This window comes from Bactrocera tryoni, chromosome 1, assembly GCF_016617805.1.
Source record: "Bactrocera tryoni isolate S06 chromosome 1, CSIRO_BtryS06_freeze2, whole genome shotgun sequence".
Taxonomy (NCBI): domain Eukaryota; kingdom Metazoa; phylum Arthropoda; class Insecta; order Diptera; family Tephritidae; genus Bactrocera; species Bactrocera tryoni.
The window spans coordinates 86,808,937-86,823,602 of NC_052499.1; the positions used below are offsets into that span (position 1 = coordinate 86,808,937).

The window sequence follows — 14,666 nt, forward strand, 5'->3', positions numbered from 1 at the left end:
TTTCTCGAAACAGTGTTCTGTCGGTTGCCAAGATTTCTCGAGATCTACTCAACCAATCTTCATGAAATTGTGCACAGGTCTTTGAGATATAATTACAAAGTACAACAGCTAATCTGGGGAGTGAGAAATTCCAAGTCAAGGTGAAGGTACTAGGTCAGTATAGTAAAACCCTCAAAGGGTTTGGCGTTCGTATGTGTCGGTTTTTTTATGACCTTTTAAATTTTTTCCTTATCTTGATGTTTTTTCGCTTAGTTGTAACATTTTGGCAACAAAAAAAAAACTACGTTTTTGCCAAAATGTTACAAATAAGCTCATCCCAAACATGTTCCACAGTGTTATTAAAGACAACTATATGAAAAAGAAAATTTTCCCGAAATTTAATCTGAAATTTTCATTTTTTTGTAAACATGTCTGCAACAAATCCAATTTTCAGTTTTTTTCCTTCGTCCAAGTTTAAGTTAAAGCTTTGACTAAAAGATGCATTTTTTTACTTTAGATGATCCTGTAATGGGTTATCTTGCCAACGCGCGCGCATCCTTTTTCCGAGGGGTCACCGGAAATGGCGTCGCAATGGCCGAGTTTAAAATATTTTTTTACAAAAATTTCAGCATTTTTATGTTAATAGTGTATGTTACAAACATAATTAATTCTAATAAAATATTTAATTTTTTATATGAGAAAAAAATTTTTGAAAAAAGGCTATTTTTTACCCGAGGAAACCCATATAACCCTTTAAATAGTAGTAGTAGTAATTTCTGTTAGGTACCTGTTAGAAGATCTTGATCGGAAACTGCTAGAAGGTTGTAAAAATTTAAACATAAGAAATGAGTTGCTTAATATATGGCCAATACTGTACATAGATATGCGTCTCTTAATTAAATAACTGAACCGTTAGTGGTGCATTCGCATGCAACGGTTGACATTCTTAAAAATAACATGTAACATAATAAAACTCAAAATGCGTGAAAAGAGCTCAAGGCGGCCACAAACATCAAATAGTTTCAGATTCAGATTCTAATCATAGCCCATCACTCATAAGTACGAAAGCTTTGGTGAAATCAACATGCTAAATCTACATTTGAGTGGTTTTTTGATTCTATTTTGCATAATAAATCACTACTTTCATAGTGCAATCGCGAAGGACGGATCCTCTAAGGATCTTGAACCGCATCATGCTGAGCCTGCAACGACGCCCAGCCCAGAATGGTTGGAATATCAACGCGAACGCTTCAGTAATGCGAAAGACGTGGAAACATTGAGAAAAATGCTTGATCCAGCTTCGAAATTGTTACAAACTAAAGGCCTGCGTGATGGCCCAACAGGAATACCAAGTATTCAAAACTCAAAACAGCGAGTAGCAGCAAAGCTAGAAGAAGAAAGTACATATGGAGCAACGGTTGAACAAGTACCAAATGAAAGTGAGCGTAGCGAGGAAATGCTCGCAGAGGACAATACAGACGAAAGCGATGAAAGAAGTTCGAATGTGGAAAATACCAATTTGTTATCCCACGTCATAAAAGGTGTACAATATCCAACGCTTCGAGGATTTATAAACTTTCTAAAAACTGTGCGGAACAGATGGGTCAAACAATCAAAACTAACATTCGAACAGAAACTTAATAAATTGAAGCGTTTGAAAAATAAAATGATGCATTTGATAGGTGAAAATAAACGTCGTTTGCTTAATGGAAGAGTGACGTTGATTCAAAAATACAAAAGATCCTTAAAGATTCAAATTGTAAAGTTAACTAAATGATCTAGTGACAAGAGCCTATGTATGTATATGTGATTTTGATAGAAATGTTTCTGCATTCTTCACATGAATTTTTCAGTTATGGCACTCTACCAGTAAGCAAGCGATATAGTACCTAATTCGAGATTTTAACTTAATTTAGTATCATCATCTTCATGTAATGTTTTCTCTTTAATCCTAACAGAAGATCAATTCAGTATGATTTGGACACCCAAGGTTCACATGCGCCGCAGACGCGGCATATTAGGAGAATCAAATCTTAACTTCCCTCCAGAGACGGCTTTAATTAGCATAAACTTTTTGACTTTTGCTGTTTTTCTAATTAAACTGATTATGGTTAGTATTTCAAAATATTTTCATACAAACTTTCACTAAACGGTTCATTCGTCTTCCCAATGCAGCAAGTGGTGCATATCATTAAAAGTAAACATTATACACTTAGCGGATTTGGTTTTACGTCCGCCGATACAATGACTAAAACTACATGAGAACAATACTTGAAGTATATTTCAGTCTAACTTAACAAAATACTATGGATTTTAATATTAATTATTTTACAATTTTTTAGCATAAACTGTCAGTTTAGAATATTTTGAGATAATTGCTTTATATTTTTTAGTGCATATAAATTTACATTAAAAAATTAAAATATTAAAAGTAATCAAATTATAAAATATGCTTTCTCAATTAAATTAGGTATATTTCTTATTTTTGTTCTATAAACGCAATATGTGAACAGAATTCGATCATTGATTAACACGACTACTTGGTATTCACATGAATATCCATCAAAATATCAACCAGTTCGTACATCACTAATGTCATTTTCTGCACGTGTAGTCTCATTGTTGTTTTGGAAACTTTCCTACTCTCATTATTTAAGTTTAATAAAAATAAATTGTAATTCATTAAATTACAATAATGAAGGAAAAAGCAACTATCGTGAAGGTGTATCCTCGTAAACGCAACGCCGCAATGCCTACGCTGTGTAAGTTTCTCATAGATCACAAAAACAAATATCAACAATTCAACGTTTTGAATAAAAATGTTTTCAGTGAAATTCCAAAATGGTCAGCTAGGAGCCGTAAGTAAGGATGCTACACAATTTACTCGTCTGCAGCAAAAGCGTGGTAAAGAGACAAATGCCAATATTGCAATGGTGACTGCCAATGACCAAATTTATCATGGTATCATGGATGTTGGTGAGGCTGCAGCGCTTACGGACACTTATATCTGTGTCCGCAATAAAATAACAAATAAGGTATTGGTTGAAAAATTTAGTTCTAAATGATATTTTTATAAAATCTTTCTTTATCCCAATAGCTTCGTATTATTCCCATTGAACAAGCTACACTCAGCAATCATATTTTCAATACTCTTGAGCAAAAACCTTTACCAACTTTGACAGCCGAACACACCAGAGCTGTGCTAATGAAACAATTTGGTGGGCGAAAAGCTGCACGTTTTGCAGCTAATCAAGAAAATAATAAGGTGAATGTCGAAGTATTAAAGAATGATTTGGACAACACTGTGCGTGAAGCGGAGTTCAGCAAAGAAGGCGAGGAACAACCCGACACGCAACATAACTTTGATATTTTGCGGCCTAAATTCAATAAAGACGCTAAAAAGGTGGAAGAAATGTATGATGTACATGATATTGTGCCTGCAGATCTGCTCGACCGTTTAGATGAGGAATCGAAAGTGGTCTACTCAACACCAGTTGCTAAGCTACCGTAAGTAGTGTTGGTATATTAATTTTAGCCAATTTTTTATGTAATGTTAATGGCTTTACAGAATACAGTCGGAATACTTATGCAAATGTATAAAAAGTATACAGGATAATTCGCCAACACCAGAAGGATTTTTGCATTTGAAATTAATTATATACATGGACTGTTTACTAAATTTGATCAAAAGTCGTGCACGTTCAATCAAAACAATTGAACTTTCCGGCATTACGGAAAAAGCGGAAAACGATGTTCGTTCACGTTTCTCTGATCCTCATTCAAAACCTTTGTAAGTTAACTAATATTAAACCAATGAACAGAATATATTAAAAACTAACACTTTACCTTTTCTAGTTCTCGAACTTCGCACACATCGGAAAAGGCCTTGTGCTATTTTATAGTTCTTGCATTGATAATCAGCGAAAATTTTACCGTGGATTTGAATGTGTTGGCTCAGGAGTTGTGTGTTTCAAAAGTTAAATTGGTGAAGTTTGCCCATATTGCGAATGCAGTCCGACCTTCGAAGACCGATTTGCTGACTTTACGTTTGCCAAGCAAAATGACTGCTTTGCCAATGGGATTTAGTAGGAAGTCAAAAAATTAATCACTCCCATTCCCTAGTTTTTTCAAAAGTTGGAGCCTTAGTCATTTGTTAAATATAGACGATTAGATATTAAAAAATACCAATTTGTGCATTTCTTTTTGCCACTTGTATATTTGAATATTTAGGCATAAAATTAAATGAAATGGGACATTCGGATAAAGGTTTATTTTTAAATAGTGAAAATTATCCGTCTGTAATTTCATTAATTGTGACAAAATATCACTTTTATTAGTACTTCTTATTCTCCCTTTTCATTACGCCCATAATTAAAAATTAGAGGAAAGAAAATATCTAAGCACAGATAGTTTTTTGGCGGTTTTCTCATTTCTCTTTTGTGCTATTATTGAAAAGCCAATGGACAAAGAGTAAGTTGTGCGCGAGAATGACATAATAAAAGGGGATCATATTTCTTATTTAAAATCTCAATTGATAACATAAGAGAGTCCACAGAAAGCATATTTGGCATACCATAGAAGAAGAATGAAAAATTATTTGTAAAGCAACAGAATTTAGTCGACCTACAGATATATCTATACGTACATAAATGAAAAAAATCCAAGGTCAACAATTATGAATTTTAAATACCTTTGCATGATTCATGAGCACAAACCTGAAGTGTCAATAAAAGAAATAATTACACATATTTACGCATGTGTGTGCGATGTCCGTATAAGAAAATTACACCCAGCCCAATAAGAAGTATATTAATTAGAATATTAGTATTTTATTATCAATTTTAGATGCAAAGCCTTAAATATTTATGTATACATATATGTACGTGGTTATTCGGAAATAAATGGCAAAATCAACCACTAAGATTTTAATGTTTTATCGAAAACTAAAAATATTGGAATTCCTAGTAGTAAATATATTAGATTTTCAAGTAAAGCACGCGCTTACATATACATATACATTTTTCGGTACCCTATAAAAATACATTTTCTGCGATTTTAATTCGAATTTATAGTCAATTGCTGCACATATTAAACATTCTTAAAATCAATACGCACTCCACCTCAACTATATTTTTTATTAAATTTTAAGGCCCTAAAAAATTTATTTTATTTTGTAGTTTTAACAACTTATGCAGCTATAAAAGATTTAACACATTTTTTTGTTACAAGCTCTATGGTTAGAGTAATAAATCGATTTTATAATTGAATTCAAATGGCTGTAATAAGCGTTTATCTGGGTTGAGAATGTTATATGTATGTTTCTATAGTATTTACTGTTTTACTTTGTTGTTGTGTCCACCGAAAACAACTAAAAAGTCTATACCCTCCCCTGGCTGCAGCCGCTTTTGGCGTCCCCTTACTTTAGTTTTTTCATCAATTCTTAAACAGCCAGGCCAAACACCGATACAATACAATACATAGTTTTATTTTCCCAACGCACAGTGCAGCTGCCATCGGTGTCATTATTCCAATAGCATGAACTGGCTGTATGCAGACCGGCGCCATTCTTTTGCATTATCATCGATGTGACAATGTATTTGTATGGTTTCTGCTCCTTGGTGAGCACACTAAGACAGTTCTCCACAACTTGTCCCGTCCAGTTGTTTACTTTGTCATGTTGGTAGGCGTTGCCGCCGATCGTGTTCTCAATAGCATCCTTAATTATTTTGCTTACGTCGTCCACAATAAACTGGCTTTCATCACGCGCTTCATCCATGTTGTAGAGTATTCTCTTTTTGTAACTAACTTAAAATTATTTAGTTTTAATAATTCACTTCTATATACTTTCAAGCAAATTGCGTAAATTATTGCAATTTTTAGAAAATTCCGGAATTAGTAGCTTGAAAAAATTATAGCGTTTCTTTACTTTTGCTTTCTCTAAATTGACGTTTTCTTTTTTCTTCAAGTTTCCAGAGATGCCAGCTCTTTGACTAAACGAAAACTTTTTATATTTTTTACCTGAGCATTTTTTATTATAATATTAAGAACCATTATAAAATAAACATCAGTATATAATTTGTATCAATGATATTAAGTATTTACAATAATCATTAAATGCTATGTCACATGGAAAAATAATAAACAAAATGACAGAAAGTGGTACCTTGTGGCAACCTCAAAAGATTTTGACAGTTCTTCAGCGATCTTGCCACATTTTAATAATCGACAAAAGTTTCTACTCTCCCTTTGGTGATGCCGCATCGAAAAAATACCCGTTGTTACGAATCGACAACGAATAATAAAATATAACAAACTTAATGCAAAAAATACATAAATATATTGAACATAATTATTATTTAGAGTATTTCTGTATTCAAAAACATTAATAGAACAAATCTGAGTTTAAGTATCATAAAATTAAATACTGGTCTTAAACAACACAGCAACCCTAAACACGGCTCTTGCAATTGTTAGAAATTGTATTATACATTCTTTTACTTCTAAATAATTTTATAGATATCAAAATATCATTTATTATTTACAATGAGCACATCAGCCTTTTATAACTCTGCGGAGGAAGTAATTGTAAGGGAAGTTGACCTGGAAAAAGACGAAGTCACACCTCCGCTTGAGCAGGTTTGGAATGGCACCCTACTAAAAATTTGTTGGGGATGGATTCGACAAAATGGATACAAACGGGTAAAACTATTGGTCAGTCATAAATGAAAAAACATAAATTAATATATTTTATTAGGTCTGCCTTCAATTCCCTGACCATTACCTGCCGCATAGCGACGAGATAAGTGATAGCCTTAAGGCTTTGTTCACTCCCAACAGTGGGTCGACAGATATAAAACTTTTTATCTTGGCCGATACCTCTTATGGCAGCTGTTGCGTAGATGAGGTAAATTGTCCTTTGAAATAACTTAAACCTGAATCCCATTAAAAAAGTAAATTACAGATCGCTGCGGGCCATGTTGAGGCAGATAGCTTGATTCATTTTGGCAACGCTTGTCGTAGTAGAGTGTCTCGTCTTCCGGTGCTGTATATGTATCCACAATATCCTTTTGATTTAAAAGATTTTACGCTAAAGTTGTCTTCAATAGATGAGACTGTCAATGGAAAAGTCTTATTTATGTACCTTGATATAGGTTATCATCATTTGCTAGACAAACGTGTTAACGAAGCGGATGAAGACTCGTTAAGCTGTATGTAATAAATATCGCTTTTGTTAATTGAGTTTGTATAAAATATGTTGTAGATAAATTAAAGGAAATACTGCCATGTAAGGAATTATTCATTGAGGCATACCCCCCTGCAGAGGACGCAGTAGAGCAAAAGCATCCAAGTGATCCCATCTGCCTTTTCGTCGGTTCCGAAAACGCAAGATTTTCTAACTTATCCATCACAACCCAAGGTATTCTAGTTAATCTGTGTAAACATTTTTTATTGGTCTTTTCTAATTTTCCTTTTTGTTTGCAGCTTCACAATGGTTTATCTACGAACCAAATAAAAATGGTTTGTTCGAAAAAAATCCGTTAACTGCCCAATACATCCGCCGACGATACCACTATATAGAGAAATGTAAAGATGCTCAAACTCTAGGACTAATTGTGGCCACCCTTACAGCCGAAGGTTATTTAAAAATTGTTTCTAGACTACAGGAAATGGCTAAATCTCGTGGAATAAAGACTCAGATTATTTCAGTGGGGCGGATTAACCCCGCTAAATTAGCGAACTTTTTAGAGATAGATTGTTTCGTGCTAATTGGATGTCCCTTCAATAACTTGTATAATTCCAAAGAGTACTACAAACCCATTGTTTCAGTATTCGAAGCTGAAATGGCACTCAATCCAGCATGGCATATGAAATATCCCGAGGCATACGTAACCGATTTTAAAAAGTTGCTACCGGAAGGAGAAAAGTTTTTGGCCTTTGATCCTGCAGTCCAGCAGGAACAAGACGTCAGCCTAATTAGTGGTCGTGTTCGAGGCATTACCGAAGATACTGCAGAGGAGGGAGCAGCTGCACTAAGTGAGCAGCAGCAGTCGCTTACTGGGATAGGAAAAATGGAAGTCATGACCACCAATACTGGTCTCACCTTTGAAGACCGTACTTGGAAAGGTCTTGATCCAGCATTAGGAAACACAGAGCCAGCCAAGATAGAAAAAGGTCTTAGTGGTATTCCGACCAATTATACGCATGACTAGTTCCATTATTTTTACTTATATATATTTACAATTATTATTAGTGTTCTAAAAAACTTTTGCTCCGGGTATTTGTATTAAGTTAAAGGGCTTCTCAATAATATTAGATTTTTTCTGTATAATATATATTAAGGGTTGTGTAACTGCACATTCAAAGATTTATTGCTCACAAGAAAAATATATAAATCGATTTAAACTACATTTGTTTTTCACTACTGTATATTTTCATTCAGATTGTTTTATTTCTCAATAAATTTTCTTTCAATTACACTACTTTGCTCGAAGCATTTTTTCGTTTATTCAAATGATGAATTAATTAGACTCTCAACCAATACATCGATGAGCGAATTCTGTTATATTCAGGCAGGTTCTCGACGGGGCCGACGGCAGCTACTGCGGGGCATCTGTCATAAATATATTTCATGGCGACATCACGTACATTGCTGACATTTACAGCGTCAATGCGTTGCTCTAATTCGTGCAAAGGAATGCGGCGGTTGTAGCAGAGCATTTGACGACCAATATCTTCACAGATAGGAGTGGTGCCATCAAGTTGGAGCAGCATATTGGTTTTCAACAAATTCTTGGCGCGTTCGACTTCGGCCTCAGTAACCATGGTGCAGAGACGCATCCATTCAGTTTGGACATTAAATAGCATATCCTGTACACCACATATAGTTAACAAAAAGTCTTAAACATATATACATTATTTTTCTTTTATTACCTCGCACTGCAATGGGTCGCAAACGAAATAGATACCCCACAATCCGGTGTCCTTGTAACAGGTGTTAAATGATTGGAAACTGTGACATAAATCTGAAAAAAAGTTCGTACATTTTCATTTAGGTTTATGAATTGATCTTCTAAAACTTACTGTCCTCAGCACTAGCACGTGCCAAGTTCGAAGCATTATTGACGCCACCACCTTGAGAACGGTCCCAAGCTCCAATCAAAGTGTTAGCTACCATCAAGGGGATGTTATCTTGATCTGTCCAGCCACAACCTTCCACAGCAATGGCAACATGTGCGAGGGGCAATGAATCATCACGAACACGGACTTCAGAGCCGGTGAAGCGGCATGGTGTGACAACTGGTGGTTTGCCATCATAAGTATTTTCCAAACCGCGCAGATTTTCCTGAGCCAATTTTACTAAATCATCATGCTTAACACCGCCGGCACCAGCGAGCACAATACGAGAAGCTTTGTAATGAGTTGAAATGTAGTCGCAAAGGTCTTGTTTTCCAATACACCTGACCAATAAATAACATGTTAAAACTGATAACATATTTGAATTTATTAATTACATACTTAATATTCTTAGTGGGTCCAAGAATGGTCTGTCCTAATGGGGTTCCTTGATATGCGGTAGCATGCAAATGATCGAACACCACTTCTTGTAAGTTACTTTCGACTTCTTGCATTTCACGTAGAATAACAGATCGTTCGCGTTCGATTTCGGCTTCGCCTAATTTTGAGTTTTGAATGATGTCAGCCAAAATTTCGACAGCTTTTGGCACATCCTTCGACAAACACTTAGCGTAAAACACAGTTTGCTCGCGTGATGTATAGGCATTCAAATGAGCTCCTAAATTCTCAACTTCCAATTCCAAATCGGTTTGGGAACGTTTAGCAGTACCCTATTATAAAAAAAAATATATATTATTCTTTTAATTAGGCAATTTTTTAAGTATTTATATATGATTTTACTTTAAAAGCCATATGTTCCAAGAAGTGGGCAACTCCATTATTCTTTTCTGTTTCAGAACGAGAACCTGCATCAATCCACAGACCAACAGTAGCAGTCGCCGCTCCGGAATCTTCGCTAGCAACACGTAGACCGTTATCCAAACGTGTCACCTGGGTGGCTGGAATATTCACGAGGGTTTTCTTTAGGCTTGCTGTTGCCTTGTAGCGCTATCATGAAATTAGACAATAAACGATGAAAATCAATATACGACACATAACCTCAAACCAAAATATTAATTTGCACTAAATTGCTAAATAACGTTTAAATTGAAAGTATTATCTCACAAATACATTTGCAATGGTATTTAATGTTATTGAAGAGTTTTTCGCAATTCTTACAAATGTTTTATCACTTTTTCACATTACGTAATGCTACAGAACCTATTTTACACACAATTTTTTAATAATCACTTACTTTTAAAAGCTCAGCTCCTTTAGAGAGCTGGCGTAAATTTTGTGAAACAGAGAGCACTCGCAACGCCATCGTTTCTATAAATTATTTAAAGGAATTTGCTTAAATTTTATTAAACAATTCGCCCTCGACGATCTTACATGAACCAGACAGGCAATTGGGCTTAAAGTTGGCTGCTCTTCTAGTACAAAAATTTAGTTGTCAAAATTGAGTATGTTAAATCAATGCCAGAGCTGGTCAGAACAGTTCAAATGTCATACCTTGTTATTATTGTTTTCCACTTTTTTTGGTCACTTTCTTCGACGACAACAAAACAAATCTGACAGTTGTTGACTCGAATAAAATTTGCTGAACGATTTTACAGAATTTGTAATTGGTGAAGCTTTTGAAAGATTTTGCTTAACAAAAAATTTTAAATTTCAATACAAAGTTCAAAAAGGCAAACGTTTCTAACAAAAGGAATTTGTTTCAACTTTTATACCAAATACGATTGCTTGAAATGGCTGGAAATTTCTGGCAAAGTTCTCACTCGCAACAGTGGATACTTGATCGGCAGGACTTGATACGCGAAAGACAATATGATCTACAAGTGCTCAGTGAGGACGAGTATCAGAAGATTTTTATTTTCTTTGCGAATGTCATACAAGTACTGGGTGAACAACTGAAACTTCGGCAACAGGTCATTGCTACTGCGACTGTTTACTTCAAACGATTCTACGCTCGAAACTCTCTAAAAAACATAGATCCATTATTACTTGCTCCTACCTGCATATTGCTGGCTTCAAAGGTGGAAGAATTTGGCGTTATTTCAAATTCAAGATTAATCACCATTTGTCAGTCGGTGATTAAATCTAAATTCAGCTACGCCTATACACAAGAGTTTCCCTATCGCACAAATCATGTTTTAGAGTGCGAATTCTATTTGCTTGAAAACTTGGATTGCTGTTTAATTGTTTACCAACCTTATCGCCCTCTACTTCAATTGGTACAGGATATGGGACAAGAGGAACAGTTGCTAACTCTAAGCTGGCGTATAGTTAACGATTCTTTGCGGACAGATGTATGCTTGCTATATCCTCCTTACCAGGTAAGCACTGCAAATTAAATTTGCTTATATATAAATATTAACTTTTTCCATTCAAGATTGCAATCGCGTGCTTGCAAATTGCCTGCGTTATCCTGCAAAAAGATTCCATGAAAACATGGTTTGCCGAACTCAACGTAGATTTGGAAAAAGTTCAAGAAATAGTACGAGCAATTGTAAATCTTTACGAACTTTGGAAGGATTGGAAAGAAAAAGATGAAATACAAATGCTATTGAGTAAAATTCCAAAGCCAAAACCAGCGCCTCAACGATAAGTATTAAGTTTAAAAGTAATGAATTACACTCCTAACTTTTTAAATATAATACATTTAAATCATTCGTATTTCTGTAAGTGAAAAATGTATTTTTATAATTATTTATATTAAACATTAATATTGGGTAAGAACTCAAACGAAGATACTCAAAGATACTTTGTTTTCCCACTAGCGAACTTGGTATTAAGTATTTTTGCTTTATCGACGATCTGTTTTGTTTGGTTTTTGTCGATTTTGTTTAATTTCAAATCTACATCCCGACTAAATGGTCGTCGTTCGGGCTTAGCTCCTGCACTGGCCAGTTCCTTTTCCTATTAATATATGCCATAAAGTTAGCCAAACTTATATTTGTTAATATGTAAATATAATATTTGTAAAGAGTAAAGAACTTACTCTCTTCTTTTGCTCCTTTCGTAACTTCTTTTGGTGTATTTCCACTAAAGACTCATCTCGCTTGTGTTGCTTTTTGTGCTTCTTTGCAAGACGTGCCTGCTCTTCATCACGTTGCTTTTCATAAGCGGCTTCCGCACTTCGTTTCAATGCCTCAGCCGTCGTTTTGGACTTTGATGTGCTCGTTGAAGGCGTGGTTTCATCATGAGGAGTTTTTGTCCAAGAGGAACTGTTAAGAAATGAAAAAAATGCTGATTTATATTTTAACTATTTATAAAACAAGTGTATACGCACCGATCGCTAAAGTCCGGTCTTTCTTTCCCCTGATGAAACGTTCGCTTCATGTTCGAAAGCGCTGCTAAGCCGCCCTTTAGCCCAACTTCTGGCAATTCCAACATCCATTCCTCACGTACTTTTGCGTCCGTCGTATTACCAGTTCCTTCAATGGCAGCCAATTTGAGTTCCAATGCCCGTTGCTCCAATTCCATTTGTGTTGAACTCATTTTTGCTAACCCATCAGAGTCATTGTTTACAGGCACAGGACCATATGAGAAATTCATGTCATCCACTTCGTCCTCACTAACTGAAGCAGCCGCGTTATCGTGCTCAGACATTTCGGAAGTCTTGCTTTGTACGCTCTCAATGAAATTTGAAAATTCATTTGGCAATGTGGGGCCTATTAATGCTTTGTCAGTTTTTGTATCTCCTTTAAGTAAATGGGGTGGTAAGGCCGGGCCGAAGGCATCTTCACTTCCACCAAGTGTCTCATTTTTTTTCTCCAAACCGGAAATCGGTAAATTGGGTTCAACTCGGAGTTTTTCCTTGTGGTAATGCTTCTTGTCCTTGTGTCTCTTCTCCTTCCTTTCCTTTTTCTTATGCTTCTTTTTCTCCGACTTCCTTTTGAGTTTCTTATTTTTCATCTGCTTATAATGTTCCTCTGATGATACGGAAGAATCTGAGTCGCTGGGCATTATACTTAAGTTATTTTCGTGAATATTATCAGTATCAAGCTAATAAATGAAATTAAAGAATTAAAACTGCGTTAATGTTGTAAGTTGTAAATTATTTGCACTTTATTGCACTAGATGTTAAGAAAGCTAAAAAATAGTTAACAAATACTTGTATATACAAATATACCTCATAGCCAGTTTCTATTTTATAGATTTACATTGCTGAAATCCTAATTTTTTCTTAAATAATTAAATGCTTTAACATATTCATGAATTGTCTCTGTTATAAATTAGAACAAACTCCTCGCATAAAAGACTTGAGCATTTAAAGCAAATTAATGCAGTTAAATTTCATTTTAATAACTTTGGCATAGTTTCATTTGTGTACGTTGAGCGACTAGGAAAAAGTTTTAAGCGCCTTACGATAGCTATAAATAAGGGATTTAAAGAGACCTGCACTGGGGATGTTCTTTATTGACTGAGTGATGCTGCTGCGCCACACTATGTCATTTACTGAAGTTTGGACCAGCTCGAGGAGATTGTGAGACTCTGCCAAGTGTGGCACAATTTTCATATAATCCCCTCTAAAGGCTGAATTTTGCACAATACGCCTTTGTAATTCACTGGGTGCATTGCGTAGATGATGTATTCTAGCTAATAGCGATTTGTCCTGTTCAAACAGCACAATGGTTTTATCAGAGCCTATTTCTTTAGCATTGAAATCAACTGCAACATAGTCCGTTAAATTTTGCATTACTGGAAAGTACAAATCCAAGAAATCTTTCTCTTGGGCCAGAACAATATTCCGCACCTTTTGCTTATTCTCACCGAATAACATTCGAAAATCACCTTTATAACTAAGACTAGAAATTGTGTGGAATAGTTGATAGGCAGTAAACTGTTCTGGTAGTAATAGTAATGCTACTTGAAATGCGCTGATTAAGTTTTTTGCCAAAGCTTCGTTCATTTCGTCGTCACCATTCGTTGGTACCAATTCCCTTACAGGCTTTTGAAGACGTCCGGCAAGGTACAAATATCGCCAATTCAATAAATCATCCAGTAGGTGCTCTCTTGAGACAACGCCATATTTAATAGTTACGTCAATGTCGGGCAAAGGCACTAACGTGTTGAAGTATACACGAGCTCCTAAATGCTCCTGGTAGTTCATGATGAAACGGGGACCCAATAGGTGCAGCATTGAGTAGTGACTTTCCTGACGATTAATATTTTCTGCATGCCAACCAAGAGGATCACGTACACAGAATATCAGGTCAATAACGTTATTTGTTTGCTTGGAAATTTTTTCATAGCCAACTTGCTGCTTGACACCGCTGCCATATGCGAAAACATACGAAAGTCCGCCACGAGGAAATCGCGCCAAAATTTCCTTGAACACCCCCATTTGAGTATATTAATAAAAAGATTTACTCTTTACCAATGCAAAATGCTAAAAAACGAATTCTCTCCATATGTTTATAAACTCGGTTCCTTTCAGATCGACGAACTATGTCCTTTACGTGCTGGTGTTGTGTGATAAAAAAAATTATTAATTTAAGAAGAAGCATGACAACAGCTGTACGGTGAGAGATGCATTTTAATCAATTTAGCCAATAAAAATAAGG

At 35.3% G+C, this 14,666-nt stretch overlaps 8 protein-coding genes across 8 annotated transcripts; 4 read left to right on the top strand and 4 right to left on the bottom strand.

Moving 5' to 3' along the window:
* Positions 1–1,063: 1,063 nt before the first annotated feature.
* On the top strand, positions 1,064–2,241 carry LOC120766202. Its single transcript, XM_040091566.1, has 3 exons — positions 1,064–1,661; positions 1,938–2,089; positions 2,155–2,241. Exons 1-3 carry the CDS (start codon positions 1,064–1,066, stop codon positions 2,239–2,241), a joined length of 837 nt encoding a protein of 278 aa, XP_039947500.1.
* Positions 2,242–2,592: 351 nt separating this feature from the next.
* LOC120766285 lies at positions 2,593–4,167 on the top strand. Its single transcript, XM_040091687.1, has 5 exons — positions 2,593–2,741; positions 2,809–3,014; positions 3,077–3,486; positions 3,548–3,769; positions 3,835–4,167. Exons 1-5 carry the CDS (start codon positions 2,675–2,677, stop codon positions 4,082–4,084), a joined length of 1,155 nt encoding a protein of 384 aa, XP_039947621.1. The 5' UTR covers positions 2,593–2,674; the 3' UTR covers positions 4,085–4,167.
* An 817-nt stretch (positions 4,168–4,984) lies between these two features.
* LOC120766289 (dynein light chain Tctex-type) lies at positions 4,985–5,915 on the bottom strand. The gene has a single exon (XM_040091691.1). The coding sequence runs from the start codon at positions 5,753–5,755 to the stop codon at positions 5,420–5,422; it is 336 nt and encodes a 111-aa protein (XP_039947625.1). The 5' UTR covers positions 5,756–5,915; the 3' UTR covers positions 4,985–5,419.
* Positions 5,916–6,398: 483 nt separating this feature from the next.
* LOC120766283 (2-(3-amino-3-carboxypropyl)histidine synthase subunit 2) lies at positions 6,399–8,385 on the top strand. Its single transcript, XM_040091685.1, has 5 exons — positions 6,399–6,678; positions 6,734–6,883; positions 6,941–7,187; positions 7,241–7,396; positions 7,462–8,385. Exons 1-5 carry the CDS (start codon positions 6,523–6,525, stop codon positions 8,187–8,189), a joined length of 1,437 nt encoding a protein of 478 aa, XP_039947619.1. The 5' UTR covers positions 6,399–6,522; the 3' UTR covers positions 8,190–8,385.
* A 19-nt stretch (positions 8,386–8,404) lies between these two features.
* On the bottom strand, positions 8,405–10,524 carry LOC120766284 (mitochondrial-processing peptidase subunit beta). Its single transcript, XM_040091686.1, has 6 exons — positions 10,349–10,524; positions 9,895–10,101; positions 9,496–9,824; positions 9,061–9,437; positions 8,911–9,002; positions 8,405–8,847 (listed from the first exon to the last, which is right to left on the bottom strand). The coding sequence occupies exons 1-6, from the start codon at positions 10,415–10,417 to the stop codon at positions 8,503–8,505; spliced, it is 1,419 nt and encodes a 472-aa protein (XP_039947620.1). The 5' UTR covers positions 10,418–10,524; the 3' UTR covers positions 8,405–8,502.
* Positions 10,525–10,622: 98 nt separating this feature from the next.
* Positions 10,623–11,849, top strand: LOC120766288 (cyclin-C). Its single transcript, XM_040091690.1, has 2 exons — positions 10,623–11,432; positions 11,489–11,849. Exons 1-2 carry the CDS (start codon positions 10,845–10,847, stop codon positions 11,702–11,704), a joined length of 804 nt encoding a protein of 267 aa, XP_039947624.1. The 5' UTR covers positions 10,623–10,844; the 3' UTR covers positions 11,705–11,849.
* Positions 11,771–14,578, bottom strand: LOC120766286 (GPALPP motifs-containing protein 1). Its single transcript, XM_040091688.1, has 4 exons — positions 14,480–14,578; positions 12,389–13,104; positions 12,098–12,323; positions 11,771–12,015 (listed from the first exon to the last, which is right to left on the bottom strand). The coding sequence occupies exons 2-4, from the start codon at positions 13,063–13,065 to the stop codon at positions 11,851–11,853; spliced, it is 1,068 nt and encodes a 355-aa protein (XP_039947622.1). The 5' UTR covers positions 13,066–13,104; positions 14,480–14,578; the 3' UTR covers positions 11,771–11,850.
* LOC120766287 (phosphatidate cytidylyltransferase, mitochondrial) lies at positions 13,407–14,544 on the bottom strand. Its single transcript, XM_040091689.1, has one exon. It carries the CDS (start codon positions 14,444–14,446, stop codon positions 13,442–13,444), a length of 1,005 nt encoding a protein of 334 aa, XP_039947623.1. The 5' UTR covers positions 14,447–14,544; the 3' UTR covers positions 13,407–13,441.
* Positions 14,579–14,666: the final 88 nt, after the last annotated feature.